We start from the raw sequence: 21,499 nt of genomic DNA on the forward strand, positions 1-21,499 counted from the left end.
ACCCACGAAATGCACAGTGAAACCCCGGCTACCTAAATATGGTTCCCAATCAGAGACAATGAGAATCACCTGACTCTGATTGAGAACCGCCTCAGGCAGCCAAACCTATGCTACACCCCTACTCAGCCGCAATCCCAATGCCTACAAAACCCCAATACGAAACACAACAAATAAACCCATGTCACACCCTGGCCTGACCAAATATATAACGAAAACACAAAATACTATGACCAAGGCGTGACACCTAAACAACGCAATTGTCACAAAATAAGTTGTAATATGTTAAAAGACAGAAGATCCTGACTGGGATCTTAAAGAGCCAAATAAAAACTAATTTACAACACGAAAAGTAAAAGACACGAGAATGTACGCTATAGGCTATACAAGGAGAATGTACGCTATAGGCTATACAAGGAGAATGTATGCTATAGGCTATACAAGGAGAATGTACGCTATATACAGTGCAACCACCCGTTTCTTATATTTTGTGTATATTGTACAGTCACCGGCTAATTATTACCTCCACGCAAATAAAACGCCTCACTCTGGGCAAGAAAAGTCAGATCTGCTTCTTCACTGTTAAAAAAACTTCACAAGGACTAAACCTCACATCCTAAACACCCTATTGTTTTGGTTCTGGAGAAAACAACCTACATTTCTAATTTTTACAGATGGGGCTGCCAACTTAAACCAAAACTCTTTGACTTCCATAGTCTCTATGACCAACTACTTCACTGACAGCTGGGACAGAAGAATAACTTCCAGGCCAGGCTGGATTACATTCTCTATGTCTGATGTTGAGGTTTCATTAAAGACAGTGTTTGGGTTCGTGAATGACTGTGTATCCATCCTCTCTCTTTATCCTTCTTAGGAACCACGTTGGTCTCCTACATTCTAGACCTGCTGTACTTTGGTCGGACAGCCCCTGAGCTTCTGACATCCAAGTTCCTTTCCTGAAGATGCACATTCCACTTTTCCCTTCAGTTTATAATAGAGAATTGGAAAACTTCAACATTTACTTCTGCCATTTTGTAATTTCACTGTAAAAAAAAATGGATATGTAAAAACATGTTTAAAATCAAGAGGGATTTGGTGATGTTGTTTATGACCATCAAACAGCTACTTTATTACTCTACTGTTTGTCCTGGGGGTGGAGGTTCTGGACAAGTTAACCACCTCTCCTCACCTCAAGACTCACCTCCCAGTCCAGTTGCTGCCCAAGTCCATCTAGGAGCAGAACTCCAGGGTACCGTCTGCGTACATTTATGCTTGTCCTCTATGTTTCTCTGTTATATACCTCTCTCTCTCACACACTCATGTGGCCCGTAATGCCAAGTATACAATAACAACTTCCTAAAAAGATTCATGGATGGAAAGTTTAAGTGAACGAGATAATAAACGAGTAAATGAATGAGCTGTATAATAATATAGGACTGCCTTCATTATCTAAAGCAATTTACATGCTGTGACATTTTTAAGACCTGTACTACAAGTGTAATAACACATAATACTGTAAGTATTGGCAGCAAAAACACACTAAGTAATAACACATTATTTCAGATTATTTTAAAATATTTCTCATATTTATTTGAAACCAGATAAGATGCCGCAACACAATATAATACAACTTTATATAGAAACAGTCAACTAGCAAATGAATTAAATGAATATGTTGGAAAATCTTTACTTCTGCACTGTGATGACTGTTCACAGAGGAGGACTGATTGGTTTGCTGTACTATGGCACAAACATCCCCACAACTGCCAATCACTGCTGAAGGTCCTTCTAACCCAACCCCATAATGCAATGAAGGAGAAGGCAGAAGTTGTCCCAGATCACGGGTAGAGGGTCAGATATTCGTCATCCATCCAAATGGTTAAGGTTAGAATTGGAGGTAGGGTGATCTGATCCTAAACGTGTAGTTATAAGGATGATTTCTACAGTACCTCAAGCTGAAAGTGAATGGAGAAACAGCAAAGTATACTGAAATCAGATGGGGTCATTGGAATGTGGACAACAGCACCACCCCATTGTACTGTACTGTAAATATTAAACAAGTCAATCATTTCACGTCATAGGGAGAGACTGCAATGACCCTGAAAGAGGCAGAAAACAGCTGATCCTGTCGCACAGGGACCCAGGCCGTGTTCGGTATGACACGTTTGGAAGGATTTTAAATCTAAAAAAAAGAAAAAGAAGAGGGTTTCTTATTGGAGGTGATCTAGTACCTCCCCATTTTACTCCGTTTCAAAATATCTTCTCCCATTTTGTGCCTATTTTGCTCAACCCAGTTCTCAAGAGGAGATATGGGACTGAGGGTCGACTCCTGGGCTTTGTTCAGTATCATTTTAAAATGGACACAGCTCCAAATTAGAGAGTGCCACTGCCATTTAACCCCTAAAAATGAAATGCTAACGTCTACTGCAATCCCTGGTATTGTTTGTTGTGAAACTTATTTCAACACTTCTATCCTGCATATCAGAAATTAGGGCTGGACAGTCACTGTTCCCAATATTCCTCCATAAGCCATGACCAGTCATCACTCTCTTGGCAGATAACTCTGTTCAACGCTTCAAAGACCACTTCAGATTGTCTTCACAGTAAATACCTTTTGATCATTTTTGAAGTGCACCTTTATTTACAAAGATCCAAAAATAACATACATACTTTCTTACGTTACATAATATACTTGTATGATATTTTCCTCTTGAGTAGTAAAAATACTTCTGCCTAGAGTGCTCATGTCTAGGCAGTAGCGTACTACAGTACAGAAGTGTTGTAGTTCATAGTACAGTAGGCAAGTATAATGAAATATAGCTGCTTAGCTGTATGGAGCAAGGAGCATAGCTAAAAAAATACAAAAAGTTCACGGTGTGCATTGATATGCTGCAACTGATAAAATATTGTGGGTATGTTTATACTGATGTCAGTTATATTGAGTGTTACAAAATGCAGTCATAGGCTTTGACAGTCCGTGATAGAATGTACCACACACAATCAGCAGGTGAAATGTATCAGCATCATTTTCAAACTAAAATGTCTGGTTTTAGCAGGAACTATTTTAGCTTCAGCTCCGGGCATCAGCCACAGTTTCACAGGATAATGCACTTTCTTTCTGCGTGTCAGTTCAGTTGTTTTTCCTAATAAACATCACATTTACATACAAGGCAAACTACTGAAACAGCAAATCAATTATGAGCCGATTACCAGCAATCCTATGCGTGTGGACTGCTACACGAATTTCCTGCGAGAGGAAATATGGAAAAAGACCACAGTTGTCAGTCAGGTAATGTGTTATTAATGTATTTTTAAGCATAACTTGAAATCAACCACCAATGTGATCAATGTGTATGGCACAACTCTTAAAAACACATGAACGTATGCATCAAGTTCAAATATCAAGGACAGCAAATTAATACTATCAAAGCGAAAAAAGTGAATAAATTCATATAAATGCATTTTTAACAGGGGCTTTCAGAAAGGAAGGACCCACGACGTTCATATTTAACATACATGGCTGGCAACAGATTCACAGAGGGAATGGTAGAGAGATGACCAATAAATATTAAGGAATCCCTGGGTAGTCACCAATATGAATCCTGTATCAATCCATTCCTCTGTTTGCTCAGTACCACCTTAAATAATAGTGCTACAAGGAGTGAATGTACAGTATGTGCTGATGTATGTGAAATGCAGCAAGTTAATCAAATGTACACAGGTGTGTATCTGTAGGCGTGTGTTTGTGTGTGTGTTCTGTTGTTCACATAAGAATCTGAGTCAGGTTAGCCACACCTGTGCCATAAATACATTGGAACCACTCACATTTAGAGCAAACACTGGATAATGTCCCATATAGGACATCTGTTTTTACTCAGGGGATATGAATGCTTTTATGTATTTTCCCTCATCTTCTCAAAATAGGTCCTCTGTCCATGATTCACGTAACATTCCTCATGTAGTTAAGTCAATGTTTATGATAAAGTCTAGTTGACTAGATAGACTTAAGACCTTAACACTTAGGTAATAACTTTATGTAAGTTTGTTTTTTGATGGTTTTGCTTGGGGCTTGGTCACTGGTCCTGATGTCCTGGGTTAGAGTTATGGGTTCAGAGGTCAATAATCTCACTGCTGATGCTGGCCAAGTCATCCTGCCTGCTGACCACAAGGTAACTCTTCCCTCCCGCTCCCTCCCTCTTTACCCTCCCCCTCTGGGTCTTAGTGTCTGGGGTGAGGAACAGCCTTGTGTCGACTTCCCCCTCATCCCCAAGATGCCCCTTGGAGGTTCTGGAGGGGTGCAGGGAGATGGGACAGGAAACTGAGGAGGGGACACTGGCTCCCCTGTCCCCGGCCCAGCAGTGCCCCTGGTGAGAGGGCGTGGGGGGAGCAGTGACCTGCCTGTTTGGAACACTGTTGAGCACACTGCCAAGTGGCACGGAGGAATCTGTACAGGCTAAGCGATCTTCACTGCTGTCAGAGATCTGTGGGTCAGTGTTCCTGCGGAGCCAGGGGCCCCCCTGACTGACAGCTGAGCCCGGGAAGGGAGTGGGTGAGGGGGCGCACAGGGGCTGAAACAGGCTGCCCCCATGGAGGAGGTGCTTTTGGTGCAGGGCCTCATCAATGCTGCGGCTCAGGTCGATGGGGGAGGGGGGTCGCAGGTCAAACTCATACAGAGACACCCCTGACTCCTTCTCCTGCTCCAGGCTGCCGCTAAGCAAGTGCAGTGGGGGGTGGCCTAACGCCTGCAACAGAGATCCTGTGGACCTATCCGACACCCCATTTTCTGCAGACCTGCCCCTCTGGTTACGTCCACGGTTGCTGTCCTTGACGCCACAGGGGTGTGATGGTGGAGCCTCACGGTTCTGGTTTCTGATCAGACTCTTGCTGATGTCAGCCCCTGAGCGCTCCTGCCCTGCCCAGTTATTAGGCAGCTCCCCCGCCCCGCCCCCTCTTACTCCTATCCCTCCCACTCCGTTACTCTCTGACTTCCCACAGGGCTTCCCCGTCAGGCTCTGGACTATCTTGGCCCAGCAGGTGTGTTTATGAGTCAACCCAGATGACTGTCCAGGTGAGGGGAGATCTCCTCCCCCCCTGCTCTCCACTGCTCCCTCCTCTCCTCTCCCTTGGGCCCTCTGGGGCCTCCAGAACACCCAGGAGCCCAAGAGAATGAGAGAAAAGGCCCAGGCCAGCTCCAAAAGCCGGGCCCAGAAGTGCACCAGCCACCAGTCCCAGCAGAAGCGCCTCCAGTCCCCCAACATCCCGTAGAGCCACATGGTGGCGTGGACATGGAGCCCACAGCACAATGCCCCTAGGAGGGCAGACAACACCAGCACACGACCCACCACTGACCCTGCCCTCCTACCCCCCGGCCAAGCTTTAACTGCCCTCCCCTCCTCTGGGACAGGTGGCTGGGTGGGCAGGTGGCGGAGGCTGGGGAAGACATAGCACAGGAAGCCCAGACAGAGTGCCAGGCCCCAGCAGAGAGATAGAGATTGCAGGGTGACAGGCACGGCTGGGGACAGGGCTGGGGAGAGCAGGTCAGCAGCCAGCAGCAGGGTGCACTGTAATACAGCCAACACAGCCACCAGAGGAGGGCGCTCCAGAGCAGATGGCAGCAGACTCACACGTGCCCCCTTCATGGCGAGCAGCACCAGTGCAGCCTGAGCCCACACCAGTAACGGCAGAGGGAGGTTATAAAGAGCAGTCAATGTAGGCCGTGGAAGAATCTTCCTTGTTCCGTATGGGTCAATCAGGCACATAGCTGCCCTGGCTGCGCCCGCCAGGAGGAGGAGGGTGTTGGCCAGGACCAGTGCACCACGGTGAGGGCAGTGCATGCTAGGGGATAGGACCAGAGCCAGGGTCGCTCCAGCCAGGAAGAGCAGGAAGAGGACAGCCGAGCCGTAGACATGGAGCCCCCAGGCGAAGCCCAGCGTCCTTCTCAGGTCATCCCACAGGAGAGAGGTGCCGTTGGGGGAAGTTAAGGAGCTGAGAGTGGAGGAGGGAGAGGAGAATGGGTGGAGGTGAGGGCGGCCCACAGGGATAGAGTGGTTCCTCTGAACTGGGCGGGGGTCATTTTTGGGGATGTACCGCCCTCTGACAATATGTAGAGTAGGGGTGATGTGGAGAGGGGTCATCCCTGGAGGCAGAGAGAGAAATTGTTAATTCATCATGTTGAACTGTCCCAAAACATGATTGTTATGATTGACAATAATACTCAAATACACGTTCTTTAATAGAGCAGAACCCAGCTAAAACAAGTGGACACATACAGTGGACCATCTACCCCACTAGAGGGGGCTAATTTCCTATGAGAAGAGTGTATTGAAAGCACAGCAGGTTCTCCTCCACAAGGCAACAAATAACCCACAGGGAGTTGAATATCTTGACCTCCTACCAGGCCAAAGGACACTCAACACTCAATATTTCAACTTTGTCAACAGTCTTTTCCAATGAGGGCAAAAAATCACAAAGGGTAATTGTGAAACAGTTCACCTCTTTCAACCCCAAACAGCCCCCACACAAAATCCAAATGGTAAATAGTCTCTCTCTTATTATCACCTCCTCTCCACCTCTTCCTCTCCCTGTTAGGAGCTCACTGCTTATTACTAGATTGTGTAATTGATGAGATCATCTCTTGACATAATCAGAAAGTATTCATATCTCCTGACTTTTTCCATATTTTGCTGTGTTACAGCCTGAATTCAAAGTGACAAAGTAAGAGCATGTTTTTATTCATTTTTGGAAATGTATTGAAAATTAAATACATAAATATCTAATTTCGTTAAGTATTTACACCCCTGAGTCAACACATGATACAATCGCTTTTGGCAGCAATTCCAACTGTTAGTCTTTCTGGGTAACTCTAAGAGCTTTGCACACCTGGATTGTACAATATTTGCACATTATTATTTTAAAAGTTACATTTTTGACTTAAATGGGCTTGAAAATATATGGCAGGACTTGAAAATAGCTGTCTAGCAATGATCAACAACCAACTTGGCAGAGCTTGAATATTTTTTTAATGAATAATGTGCAAATATTGTACAATATTGTGTGTGTGTGTGCATCTGATGTGCAAGTGTGTGTGATGCGCACACTACTTTCTTAAAGTACATACAGTATGTGTTAAAGATTAGAGTTAATCACAGGCAAAACCTGGATAAGTCTGCTTTCCAACATACATTGGGAGACAGATTCACCTTTCAGCAGGACAATAACACAAGGCCAAATATACACTGTTGCTTACCAAGATGACATTGAATGTTCCTGAGTGGCCTAGTTAAAGTTTTGACTTAAAACAGCTTGAAAGTATATGGCAATACTTGAAAATGTCTGTTTAGCAATGAAAATCAAACAACTTGACAGAGCTTAAAGATTTAATGTGCATTTAGATAATCATGTGCCATTATTGTACAATCCAGGTGTGCAATCGCTTCCAAAGGTCATTCTAACGAATTGATTCAGGGCTATGAATACTTATGTAAATGAGATATTTCTTTATTTAATTTTCAAAACATTTAAACTGTCATTATGGGGTATCGTGTGTACATGGGTGAGAAGAAAATCTATTTAATCCATTTTGAATTCAGGCTGTGACCGAATAAGTCAAGGGGTAGGAAAACTTTCTTAAGGCACTGTAGAATTTGTAGTAAGCAGTGCACTGGGTTAGTCAGATTTGAATAAATAAAAAAAGAGCAGATTAATTGGAATGACATTCACTCTCACAAGATGGCCACACCCCCAATAAGCCACGATCACGACTGCATTGAGGCATAGTCGCTGTGCTTCTATGGCAATATGCACCATGCCACTGCCTATTTCATTTTCTCATTCAGCAAACAAGACAGTTCAGTGCCTTTAACACAGTCAACACACCTTTATTTGCCCTTTGAGTTCTGACTGAATGGAAGCACATTTCACGTTGTGATAAAAAAAAAAAATGTTATGGACGGCGCACTGTTATGGACGGCGCACAATTGGCCCAGCGTCGTCCGGGTTAAGGTTTGGCCGGGGTAGGCCATCATTAGAAATAAGCATTTGTTTTTAACTGACTTGCCTAGTTAAATAAAGGTTCAATAAAAATAAATGGACATTTTCAGAAATTACAATGAAAAATTTTGTAAAAAATCCTGTATAGCACATAATATATCTGTGGGAATAGAGCATGAAGCACATGACACAAATTGAAACTATCAAAGACCTGCCACAATATCTATCACATATGCCTGTTCCCCCTCCCTTCACACACTCTCTCTCTGACACACACACGTACATGTGTTCACACATGAAAACGCACATACGATCTATCTGCAGTTCAAGGTAAAACAAGCAAATCATTTTCCCAGAGAGCTCCACCTTATCCTGTTAAGCCCGGTAAAGCCAATAACACTCCAATCACAATTCCATTCATCCCCTCCAACCACCAGAGCTTAAACACTAAGATAACACTGACTGGGTGGACTACCATAACACAACTTACAGTGGATTCGGAAAGTATTCAGACCCCTTAACTTTTTCCACATTTTGTTACATTACAGCCTTTTCTAAAAAAAAGTTTAAAAAAAAATCCTTCATCAATCTACACACAATACCCCATAATCACAAAGGAAAAACAAAGTATTCAGACACTTTACTCGGTACTTTGTTGAAGCACCTTTGACAGCGATTACAGCCTTGAGTCTTCTTGGGTATGACGCTACAAGCTTGGCACACCTGTATTTGGGGAGTTTCTTCCATTCTTCTCTGCAGATCATCTCAAGCTCTGTCAGGTTGGATAGGGAGCGTGGCTGCACAACTATTTTCAAGTCTCTCCAGAGATGTTCGATCGGGTTCAAGTCCGGGCTCTGGCTGGGCCACTCAAGGATATTCAGTAACTTACCCCGATGCCACTCCTGCGTTGTCTTGGCTGTGTGCTTAGGGTCGTTGTCCTGTTGGAAGGTGAACCTTTACCCCAGTCTGTGGTCCTGAGCGTTCTGGAGCAGGATTTCATCAAGTATTTCTCTGTAATTTACTCCGTTCATCTTTCCCTCAATCCTGAATAGTCTCCCAGCCACTGTCGCTGAAAAACATCCCCACAGCATGATGCTGCCACCACCATGCTTCACCGTAGGGATGGTGCCAGGTTTCCTCCAGACATGACACTTGGCATTCAGGCCAAAGAGTTCAATATTGATTTCATCAGACCAGAGAATTTTGTTTGCCACAGAGATGGTTGTCCTTCTGGAAGGTTCTTCCATCAACTCTGTCAGAGTTACCATTGGGTTCTTGGTCACCTCATCAAGTTGTAGAAACACCTCAAGGATGATCAATGGAAACAGGATGCACCTGAGGTCAATTTCAAATCTCATAGCGAAGGGTCTGAATGGTTATGTAAATGAGGTATTTCTGTTTTTATTTTTAATACATTTGCTAAAATTTCTAAAAACCTGTTTTCACGTTGTAATTGTGGGATATTGTGTGTAGTTTGATGTGGAAATATTTTTTATTTAATCCATTTTTGAATAAGGCTGTAACGTAACAAAATGTAGAAAAAGGTTTAAATACTTTCCAAATGCACTGTATGCTGTCCGAGAAATATATGGGGTTTGGCTCAACTTTAATCTCAGACAATTTGTAATCATAAATTCTACCAGTCTCTCCCAGCCTTCTCTAAAGACACACACACGTGCGTGCTCGCGAGCTGACGCACGCAAGAACGCACACACACACTTGGAGAAGTAAAGAAATGGTGAACAGAACACTCAGAGCTCTTTGAGTCCTAAAGGCCAGCTTATACGTGGTCTAACAACATGTCTGTAGACAATTAGATTGCGACTGTCAGTTTCCATGTTGCACAGACATGAAAAAAGTTTAAAAGCTGGTTTACAGTCCGTCTATCGACATGTCTGTAGACAATTGTCCTAGCGAGATGATTATATCAGCAGTCCAGGCCTCCAAATAGCATACTTTCTCTATTTCAACATCAATGATCCCATCCGTTTAAAAATGAGTTCAGTAAATGTCAACCTAGCAAGCCAGGCAACCAAAAGCTATTTCTAAACAATGCTTTTGCTCATTCTAGCTGGCTAGCCAGTTCAAATAATGACCAGAGTATAGCTGACAACTACTTTTTGTTTATTATTACAGGAAAATAAACCCACATTATTATTTACAAGGTAATGGTGAGCTTACAGAAAACACCTTACTGCCACAATGTGAAGAAATAAAAAAGTAGGTCATTCTATCTGAGAATTTACAACCCCTACATCATCTTGTTACATGAGGATTTGGTCTGGTTGCTGTGGCAGTCTGGTAACCATGACAACATTGCGGACATTGCGACAGTCGCAGAGACTTTTTTCATGTCTGTACGACAAGAAAACTGACAGAAAACTGACAGATGGTCTACAGACATTCTCACTCGCTAGTCTATCAAACACAATATTCAAGGCACCTACATAGGGAAAAAGGAAAAAGCACACACACACACAAATGGTCACACACAACCTCTCACATTTGTGTAACTCCCTTCTCTTAACGTCTTTGGGACTGGGGGGCAGTTATGAGTAGCTTGGATAAAAAGGTGCCCAGAGTAAACTGCTTGCTACTCAGCCATAAATGCTAGAATATGCATATAATTAGTAGATTTGGATGGAAAACACGCTGAAGTTTCTAAAACTGTTTGAATGATGCCTGAGTATAACAGAACTCATATGACAGGCAAAAACCTGAGAAAAAATCCAACCAGGAAGTGGGAAATCTGAGGTTTGTAGTTATTCAACTCATTGCCTATCAAATATACAGTGTCTATGGGGTCATATTGCACTTCCTAAGGCTTCCACTAGATGTCAACAGTCTTTAGAACCTTGTTTGAGGCTTCTACTGTGAAGGAGGGGGGAATGAGGGCTGATTGAGTCAGGGGTCTGGCAGAGTGCCATAAGCTGATCACATGCGCTCACGTGAGAATTAGCTGCGTTCCATTGCATTTCTACAGACAAAGGAAATCTCTGGTTGAAACATTATTGAAGATTAATGATAAAAACATCCTAAAGATTGATTCTATACTTCGGTTGATATGTTTCTACGAACTGTAATAGGACTTTTCGTCTGAACTTTCGCCTGGACTTCCCCGCGCCTCGTGAGTTTGGATTGTGTACTAAACGAGTGAACAAAAAGGAGGTATTTGGACATAAATGATGGACATTATCGAACAAATCAAACATTTATTGTGGAACTGGGATTCCTGGGAGTGCATTCTGATGAAGATCATCAAAGGTAGGTGAATATTTATAATGCTATTTCTGACTTCTGTTGACTCCATAACATGGCGGATATCTGTATGGCTTGTTTTTGTGTCTAAGCGCTGTATTCAGATTATTGCATGGTAAAGTTCCGTAAAGTTTAAAAAAAATCTAACACAGAGGTTGCATTAACCTCTTGGAACACTAGGGGCAGTATTTCATTTTTGGATGAAAAAACGTTCCCGTTTTAAACAAGATATTTTGTCACGAAAAGATGCTCGACTATGAATATAATTGACAGCTTTGGAAAGAAAACACTGACGTTTCCAAAACTGCAAAGATATTATCTGTGAGTGCCACAGAACTGATGCTACAGGCGAAACCAAGATGAAACTTCAAACAGGAAATGAGCAACATTTTTGAGGCGCTGTTTTCCATTGTCTCCTTATATGGCTGTGAATGCGCCCTGCACGAGCCTACACGTTCTGCCGTTTCCCCAAGGTGTCTGCAGCATTGTGACGTGTTTGTAGGCATATCATTGGAAGATTGGCCATAAGAGACTACATAAGAGACTACGCCCGGTGTCCTTTGTCGAAATTGGTGCGTAATCTCCAGCTGCAAGCATTCTTCCATGTGATTCAGAGGAGAGAGGAGACTTCCACGAACGATATATCATCGAAGAGATATGTGAAAAACACCTTGAGGATTGATTCTAAACAACGTTTACCATGTTAATTTGGAAAAAAGTTTGGCGTTTTGATGACTGAATTTTTGTTTTTTTTTGGTAGCCAAACGTGACGAACAAAACGGAGCGATTTCTCCTACACAAAGAATCTTTCAGGAAAAACTGAACATTTGCTATCTAACTGAGAGTCTCCTCACTGAAAACATCCAAAGTTCTTCAAAGGTAAATGATTTTATTTGAATGCTTTTCTTGTTTTTGTGAAAATGTTGCATGCTGAATGCTACGCTAAATGCTACGCTAGCTATCAATAATCTTACACAAATGCTTGTTTTGCTATGGTTGAAAAGCATATTTTGAAAATCTGAGATGACAGTGTTGTTAACAAAAGGCTAAGCTTGAGAGCTAGCATATTTATTTCATTCCATTTGCGATTTTCATGAATAGTTAACGTTGCGTTGTGGTAATGAGCTTTTGAGGCTGTATTCACGATCCCGGATCTGGGATGGCTAGAATCAAGAGGTTAAGGAGAAGTGGATCTAAAATTCCATGCATAACACTTGTATCTTTTAGCAATGTTTATTATGAGTATTTCTGTAAATTGATGTGGCTCTCTGCAAAATCACCGGATGTTTTGGAACTACTGAAAATAACGTGCCAATGTAAACTGAGATTTTTGATATAAATATGAACTTTATCGAACAAAACATACATGTATTGTGTAACATAACGTCCTATGAGTGTCACCTGATGAAGATCATCAAAGGTTAGTGATTAATTCTATTTCTGCTTTTTGTGACTCGGTACTGACCTAACAAACTCTACCGTTGTACTTTCGCAGTAAAGCCTTGTTGAAATCGGACACTGTGGCTGGATCTACAACAAGTTTATCTTTAAAATGGTGTAAAATACTTGTATGTTTGAGGAATTTTAATTATGGGATTTCTGTGGTTTTGAATTTGGTGCCATGCAATTTCACTGGCTGTTGGCGAGGTGGGACGCTACCGTCCCACATATCCCAGAGATGTTATCTACACTCTCCACTTTCTGAGCAGCAGGACTCAGACATGTCCCAGATGTGCTGCTCAAATTTCACAGTTGGAGGCACTTGGAAGTCCCCACTCTCTAACACACACACACACACAAACGCGCACACACACACAAACGTTACAACACACTAACAAGACCAACCCATGTGCCAACACACACAAAATACATATGAAAGCACATACTGTATAAGCATCTCTCTGTTATCATTATTATGAGCCATTAGTTAACCTATCAACCTCAGTGTTCTGTAAAGAGGCATAGTCGTTCAGTTTCAGTACACTTCTGGGGACAACAGACCAAATGGAGGGTTGTTTAACCTCTTGCCTCTACTTGGGACGCTTGCGTCCCAACTAGAGCTCTGGAAATGCAAATGTGCTACGCTAAATGCTAATAGTATTAGTTAAAACTCAAAAGTTCATTAAAATACACATGCAGGGTATCAAATTAAAGCTACACTCGTTGTGAATCCAGGCAACAAGTCCGATTTTTAAAATGCTTTTCGGCGACAGCATGAGAAGCTATTATCTGATAGCATGCACCAATACACTACAACAGAAAAGCACAGCAGGGGACGTAAACAAAATAATTAGCATTTCGGCGTTACACAAACCGCACAATAAAATAGAAAACAGTCATTACCTTTCACCATCTTCTTTGTTGGCACTCCTAGATGTCCCATAAACACTATTGGGTCTTTATTTCGATTAAATCGGGCCATATAAAGCCAAGATATCGTTATATGTAGACTGTGTGATAAACGAAAAAAACAGCGATTTCACAACGTAACGTCATATTTTAAAATTCAAAAAGTAGACGATAAACTTTCACAAAACACTTCGAAATACGTTTGTAATGCTACTTTAGGTATTAGTAAACGTTAATAAGCGATAAAAATCATCCGTAGGCGATGTAAATATCATTAGCTGTCGTCTTGGAAAAAATTTCAGGAGAGAGCTCTTCCGGAATGATCTGGGCGGAGACCGGAGGTAAGTCGTGCCCCTCTTTCGGTTCAACCAAGAATCAATGATGATTCAATTCACAAGACTCTAGACAACATGGGGATGCTGTGGGAGTTGAATGCTCGGTCTTATCTAATTCGGCTCACTGTTAACAATTGCTAGAAGTGGCGCAAGGATATTTATTTCCATTTTCTGTGATCAGGTTTTCCTGCGCTTTCCGATGTAACGCACGTTATGTAATAGCCACAGTCGTGATTTAACCAGTTTTAAAAACGTCCGAGGGTTTCCTATCCACACATTCTAACCATATGAACGTACTATATTCCTGGCATGAGTAGCAGGGCGCTGAAATGTTGCGCGATTTTTAACAAAATGTTCAAAAAAGTAGAGGGTCGACTGAAGAGGTTAAACGTGGCTCAAATGTTGTCCTGATAGTATCAAAGAGACCCCACGTGTCATTATTTTCCTTTTCTGTCTGCTTTTCCTCTCCTCTACTTCTTCCTGTTCTCCATCACTCTCTCATCCATCTCGTTTTCATTATTCACCCTGTGTACTTTCTATACCCTTTACCACTCCTTCTGCCTTACTTTATCTTTCACTCACTACCTCCTTACTCTTCTATGTCCTCGCTATCCCCTTCCATTGTTCAATCTCTCAGCGTCACTCTTTAATCCTTTATCTCTTTCTCTTTTTCATCTTTTCTCTACGATCTTAGAATTGGAAGGAACCCTTGCAGATCCTCAAGGAAGCATGGCTAGTCAATGGTTCATATTTGCACCTTCGGTTAGTTGAGGGTTTATTGGAGGACCCTTTAATGTTTCAATGTAGCATGGCTTAGTAAGGTGTGTGGCTTTCTGATAGATACTTTTTGGCCTACCGTTAGAGTAAATGTAATTCCTGTTAATCTCTTCAGTTGTATTGTCATATTAAGGTTGAACATTGACCGTTTCGTAGTTTCAATGAGGCTTACAGGGGTTTATGAGTTCCCCAAGTGCCTAGTCAAATCCCAAAGTAGGAATAGTTACTATATGTAGTCAGCTATGTTAATATTATATTAAAATATGTAATATGCATAAACACTCCATTTTTATAACTTTATTTGTAGTGTACAAACTTAACATGATGAACAGGAATTACATTTACTCTAATGGGTGGCCATAAATAATTATCTGAAAGCCACGCCTCCATTCTTCTGATATATTATTAAAAAGATTTCATCGGTGTAGCAACCCAAAAGGTGTTCCAGGCATATTTACTTTTAAAAGTGTGCTACATTGTTTCTATGCTCTTCTCTCTGTCCATCTTCCTCTCCTTCCTGCCTGAGTCTACCCTGCGCACATCCACTTTCCATCCCTCTCTCGCCTACTCTGTCTCTGCCTCTTCCCTCCTTTGAGCCTCTTCCAGGAACTTCCAGTAAAAACTCCAGCTGCATAAATAAAAAGGAAACTTAGGCCCAGTCAAAGCTGCTTTTGTTTTTCACCCAGGGAACTACAACACCCAAAAGCCTACTTTCTCTACCTGTCTTGGCCGACTGTTTGATGGTACTGGTAGTTCTTCCTGGTTCAGTAGCCTTTGTCGGTTGATTGGTTGTGCTTATTGAAGTATTTCTGGGTTCTTCTTTTGTTGTCGTCGTATTGGTTTTAGTTGTGGTGGTTGCTCCTTGTGCTGTGGTACTTGGCTGTTGATTGGTTGAGCTGGGAGTGGTTCCCTGAGGTGCCGCTGACTTTGGCTGATGATTGGTTGAGCCAGGAGTGGTTGCTCTGGGAGATGGTGATGTCACAGTGGAGGTCTGTCCTACTATTGGTCCGTCTGTGGCTGTAGTAGTGTTAGCTGTCATATTACCTGAAGAAAGACACAAGAGACATGAAGCAGCCCCTCTGCTGACAACTACATAAATGTCACTCCAATACTACTCAAAAGTTCTAACAACATGATAAAGAACCACTCAGAGATTATAACACAGTACTCAAGCTCCAGTTATGGATGAATGTCTACTACTCCACTAGTACTTCTACTGTAGGTTAAAACATATTCCTCTGAAACTACACTACCAGTCTCATTCAAGGATTTTTTTGATTTATTTCTACTATATTCTACATTGTAGAGTAATAGTGAAGACATCACAACTATGGACTCATGTAGTAACCAAAAAAGTGTTAAACAAATCAAAATATATTTTATATTTGAGATTCTTCAACGTAGCCACCCTTTGTGGAATTTCTTTCCTTCTGAACGCATTTGAGCCAATCAGTTGTGTTGTCACAAGGTAGGGGTGGTATACAGAAGATAGCCCTATTTGGTAAAAGACCAAAATATACCCTTTGCCTTGATGACAGCTTTGAACACTCTTGGCATTCTCTCAACCAGCTCACGAGGAATGCTTTTCCAACAGTCTTGAAGGAGTACCCACATATGCTGAGCACTTGTTGGCATTCTGCGGACCAACTCATTCCAAACCATCTCAATTGGGTTGAGGTCAGGTGATTGTGGAGGACAGGTCATCTGATGAAACACTCCATCACTCTCCTTCTTGGTCAAATAACCCTGGAGGTGTGTTTTGGGTCAGTGTCTTGTTGGAAAAACAATGATAGTCCCACTAAGCGCAAACCAGATGGCATGGCATATCGCTGCAGAATGCTGTGGTAACCATGCTGGTTAAGTGTGCCTTGAATTCTAAATAAATCACTGACAGTGTCACCAGCAAAGCAACCCACACCATCACACCTCCTCCTTCATGGTGGGTACCACACATGCAGAGATCATCCGTTCACCTACTCTACGTCTTACAAAGACATGGCGGTTGGAACCAAAAATCTCACATTTGGACTCATCAGACCAAAGGACAGATTTCCACCGGTCTAATGTCCTTTGCTCGTGTTTCTTGGACTAAGCAAGTCCCTTTTTCTTACTGGTGTCCTTTAGTAGTGGTTTCTTTGCAGCAATTTGACCATGAAATTCATGCAGGTTCCTCTGAACAGTTGATGTTGAGATGTGTCTGTCAGTGGAACTCTGAAGCATTTATTGGGGATGCAATCTGAGATGCAGTTAATAACAGAGTTCTGAGGCTGGTAACTCTAATGACCTTATCCTCTGCAGCAGAGGTAACTCTGGGTTTTCCTTTCCTGTGGCGGTCCTCATGAGAGCCAGTTTTATCATAGTGCTTGATGGTTTTTGCGACTGCACTTGAAGAAACTTCAAAGTCCTTGAAATTTTCCAGATTGACTAACCTTTATGTCTTAAAGTAATGATGGCCTGTTGTTACTCTTTTCTTATTTAGGCTGTTATTGCCATAATATGGACTTGGTATTTTACCAAATAGGGCTATCTTCTGTATACCACAGCTACCTTGTCACAACACAATTGATTGGCTCAAATGCATTAAGGAAAGAAATTCTACAAATGAACTTTTAACAAGGCACACCTGTTAATTGAAGTGCATTCCAGGTGACTACCTCATGAAGCTGGTTGAGAGAATGCCAAGAGTGTGCAAAGCTGTCATCAAGGCAAAGGGTGGCTACTTTGAAGAATCTTAAATATAACACTTTTTTGGTTACTACATGATTCCATGTGTTATTTCATAGTTTTGATGTCTTCACTGTTATTCTACAACGTAGAAAATAGTCTAAATAAACTTTTGACTGGTACTGTACATATAAGTTTATCTTTAGGTACTCACCTGTCACTACTCCTCCACGGACTGTTGACACCACGGTGACGACTGTCAATCTTATGTCAGGTGACTGTGTGGAAAGGATTGTTTTGGCTGTTGTCAGGGCAGATAGGCGGGGCTGGACAGTGGGGCTGACCGTCGGGGTCATCTGGGCTTCGGCCATCTTGGATGATGGCCCTCCGCTGAAAGCCGTCTGAGCCTGTGGCCGGAACTGTGCCATTGCATCTGACGTTGTCAAGGCAACCGGTGACTCTTTCTTCACAACAGCCATCACTGTAGGGACAAATTCACTTCCTGATCCAGTCATCTGCCAATCATCTACATCCTTTGGTACAATTGGTCCATCAGATTCCCTGCCCCCTGATGTCACTGGCTCAGCACCTGAGGATTTGGTGGGTGGTCCCTTTGCAGATGCAACCCCACTTGGTTCTGGGGTTACCATAGTACCTGTCCTAGCCTCAACAGAAGTGGACTGGCTTTGGGCAGACCCAATGTTGAGTTTCTGAGAGGGGGAATGGGATTGACTGAGGTCTATAGTTCTAGTCTGTGTTGTGGGAGTGCCCATTTCCCCCCCACCCTGTCCCAGGTCAGAGCCCCCTTCCCCCTACCGTCTCCCTCTGTGGGCCAATCCGTGTTGATCACTCTGACAGACCCGTCGCTCCGACCTCTGGGACGAGAGGAGGGCAGACTGGGTTTGAGGGATGGAGTGATGACAGGGTCTGGAAGAGAGGAGGATGAGGAGGAGGAGCTGACGATCACCTGGCCAGAAGAGGGATGGAGAGAGGAGAGGAGGAGGAGGGTGAGGATGGATGCAGTGGCCATGGTCTGGCTGTTGAGGGTATTGATTTCTACAGTCCCTCTATTTGTCTTTCCATCCGTCTGTCACACCATCCTCATACTGGGCTCTGTAGACACAGACAGAACAGAGAATGATGGATGAGGTTAACTCAGTATAGGAGTGAATATTATAACATGCGCGCCACGGCCTTTGGATGCGGGGAATAAAATGTCACTTCCGCAGAGCACACATGATTTCCTCTCCATATTTCCTTTACACATTAACTTCGTACAGCTCTCGGGGACCACACATGAAGCCACATAAGCAGCATACACAAATGAATGAATGAATGAATGAATGAGTGAGTGAAATAACATATTTCTTTTAACAATCTCCAGTTGGCAACCCATTCCTTACGGGATTAATTGAAAAACATTTTGGTCTGTCCCCGACTAAAAAATCATCTTTGTCGACCAAAAGTCATCTGTTCTTTCGACCTGAATTGATTGCTGGACATTTTTAAACGTGTATTTTTCCATATATAGACAATCCTCTCCACACAGTCACCTGACATTCCATATATACTGTATGTGTTTTTATAAAATCAACTATATGCATTGAGCTTGTCTGATGCTTAAAGTTTGCGGTTTGATGAAATAAGACAAATGCCTCAAGAGGGCACCAGATAACAACAACCCCCCCCCCCCCCCAAAAAAAAACTGACCCAGCTATTCTCCTGATTCTGCATTTACTCTCCTGAAGTTGTCAGTAATCGGCTACATGAGGAGTCGGCAACCTTTTTCATGTTCAATTCCCATTTATATTGCCATTTCTACCGATCTGCGTGCCAGTTATGGTTTTCATATGCACATTTTCGTGAAACAGTTTCATTTAATTTATAATAACATCTTCATATTTCAAAATCATTGTCATGTGGTCAATCGAAATTCTATCCAAATCTAAGTGAAAATGACACAAACCTAAAAAGTAACATCTATTGCCATTTGCCAACTATGTAAAAATAACCATACATAAAGCCAACAAATAAAAATAGCAGCCTGCAGGTAGAAAATATCCTGATAAAAATAAATATCCTATAAATCCCATTGGCTACACATGGCCTGTCTGCAACCAACTTGAAACATTGTATCAACTATTAAGTTGGGTCCAGCCTGAAGCTTGCACTAGTGAACTTGCTACATTGTAAAAAAAAAAAATCTGGGCTGTCAGAGTTTCCTGCACCAGTGAGCTCGGGACAGACACCGCTGTAGGCAATTTGCGCAAGGGATAAGAAGCAGTGCTTGACTTGGGCAGGAGCTCACCAGAGCCGAGTACCGGCACCTCAAATTTTCTCCTGCTTGAGCTCCTGTTCCTCTTATAGAATATTATTTCAAAAGTATTGTGGAGTTCCTGCACCTAAATATAAACAGCACCAGTACCCAAAACGAGTACCGGGACCTATTTCCGTCCAAGTCAAGCACTGATAAGGTAGGCCTATTTTATGACGTTTCCCACTGGATCAGAGCATTACATTTTTCCCTTTCACGCTGAGTGGTTATTGAAAGGGAGAGAGAAAGATTTTTGAAATACATTGAGGAACTATTGTCATTCTCAATGGATGTAAAAACAGACTTAATTTGCTTGCTGTTTGCTGTGAAGAAAACATTACTGTAATGGCAGATTTCCTCTTCGTCTGAAGAGGAGTAAGGATCGAATCAAAATGCAGCGTGGTAAGTGTTCATGACGATTTATTAAAAACGAACTGAACACTGAAATACAAAACAATGTGATGAAAACCGAAACAGTATCGTGTGGCGACAAACACTCACACGGAAACAAACACCCACAAACCAACAGTGAAACCCAGGCTACCTAAGTATGATTCTCAATCAGAGAACACTAACGACACCTGCCTCTGATTGAGGACCATACTAGGCTGAACACAAAAACCAACATAGAAAGACAAACATAGACTGCCCACCCCAGTCACGCCCTGACCATACTAAAACAAAGAATAAAATAACAGAACTATGGTCAGAACGTGACAGTACCCACCCCAAGGTGCGGACTCCGGCCGCAAAACCTGAACCTATAGGGGAGGGTCTGGGTGGGCGTCTGTCCGCGGACAGAATAACCCACCAACACCGTTGTGCTTTGCCATCCAGGACCTCTATATCAGGCGGTTTGAAAGGAAGTAACAGAAAATTGTAACTCATTTCAGGAAACCAGGCGTATGTCACGAGTCACGACTTAACAGGAGAGGCATTTGAACGTTTATTTACATTTTTTATCAAAATGCGTTTTTTGGCAGAAATGCCTTCTTGAACATTTGAACTTTCATGTGCCTTAATAACAAACTAGTATGCCATCTGTAATGTCTTCTCTGTTTTTTTGTTATTTCCTGTTTTACAGCTCCGATGCTCTGGAGCCTGGTGTTGTTGTCGCCAAAGAGTGTTCAGACTCAGTCAAGACCAAGTTTCAGCTGCTGTGCAACGCTGACATCCATCCTGTCATAGATGGTCTGCCTGTACAAGCACCACCTGGACTGGACACAGCTAGACAAACTTATATTTTTGAGAAGTGTAAGAGCAATTACAAGATTATGTTATAATACTGTTATTGCATCAAATGGTTGTTTTATGCAAGAGAATAATGGGTTGCTAGAACACTCATCTGGGTGTGTTCTACTGAGGATGGGCCTCTGGGGTGTATATTGGCTAGAAAATACCTTTACACCTTTATCTCGGGGCTCTCAACGAATCACCTAAGAGTGATTTGTCGACCAGCCATCATTATTGTAGAGCACTCAATCAATTCACTTTATGTGTGTGTTGTATCCCTTATTAATAAGTGTATAAAGATGTAGTTTTAGTATGACTCTGACTTGTGTGATAAGTTTATCTCTCCTCATTTGAGGGTAAATAAATTAACCACCACAGAAGATCAGGGAATTTTGCAACGAAGAGGCTATAGACATCACATACCCTGCACCAAAGTCAAGGGCAGGACAGAAACAGGCTCTCCAAATACAGATTCCATTGTTCATGTGTGGTTCGGATGGACCAGTTCATCACTGGGGGCGAGTTCCCAGTCATCAGCACTATCTGCAGTGCCTCTATTCACATGACTCTCTCATAACACACA

The 21,499-nt window shown here is 42.5% G+C and overlaps 1 protein-coding gene across 1 annotated transcript in view; it reads right to left on the bottom strand.

Annotated features, from left to right (window-relative positions):
* Positions 1-1,561: 1,561 nt before the first annotated feature.
* Positions 1,562-21,499, bottom strand: part of LOC115131846 (proline-rich transmembrane protein 3-like) — a 37,961-nt gene continuing 18,023 nt past the window's right edge. The window contains 4 exon segments of the mRNA XM_029663873.2: positions 1,562-6,133; positions 15,426-15,749; positions 17,584-18,183; positions 18,186-18,482. Coding sequence (XP_029519733.2) covers positions 4,107-6,133; positions 15,426-15,749; positions 17,584-18,183; positions 18,186-18,399 — 3,165 coding nt within the window. The 5' untranslated portion in view covers positions 18,400-18,482 and the 3' untranslated portion in view covers positions 1,562-4,106.

This window comes from Oncorhynchus nerka, linkage group LG7 (assembly GCF_034236695.1).
Source record: "Oncorhynchus nerka isolate Pitt River linkage group LG7, Oner_Uvic_2.0, whole genome shotgun sequence".
Lineage (NCBI taxonomy): Eukaryota > Metazoa > Chordata > Actinopteri > Salmoniformes > Salmonidae > Oncorhynchus > Oncorhynchus nerka.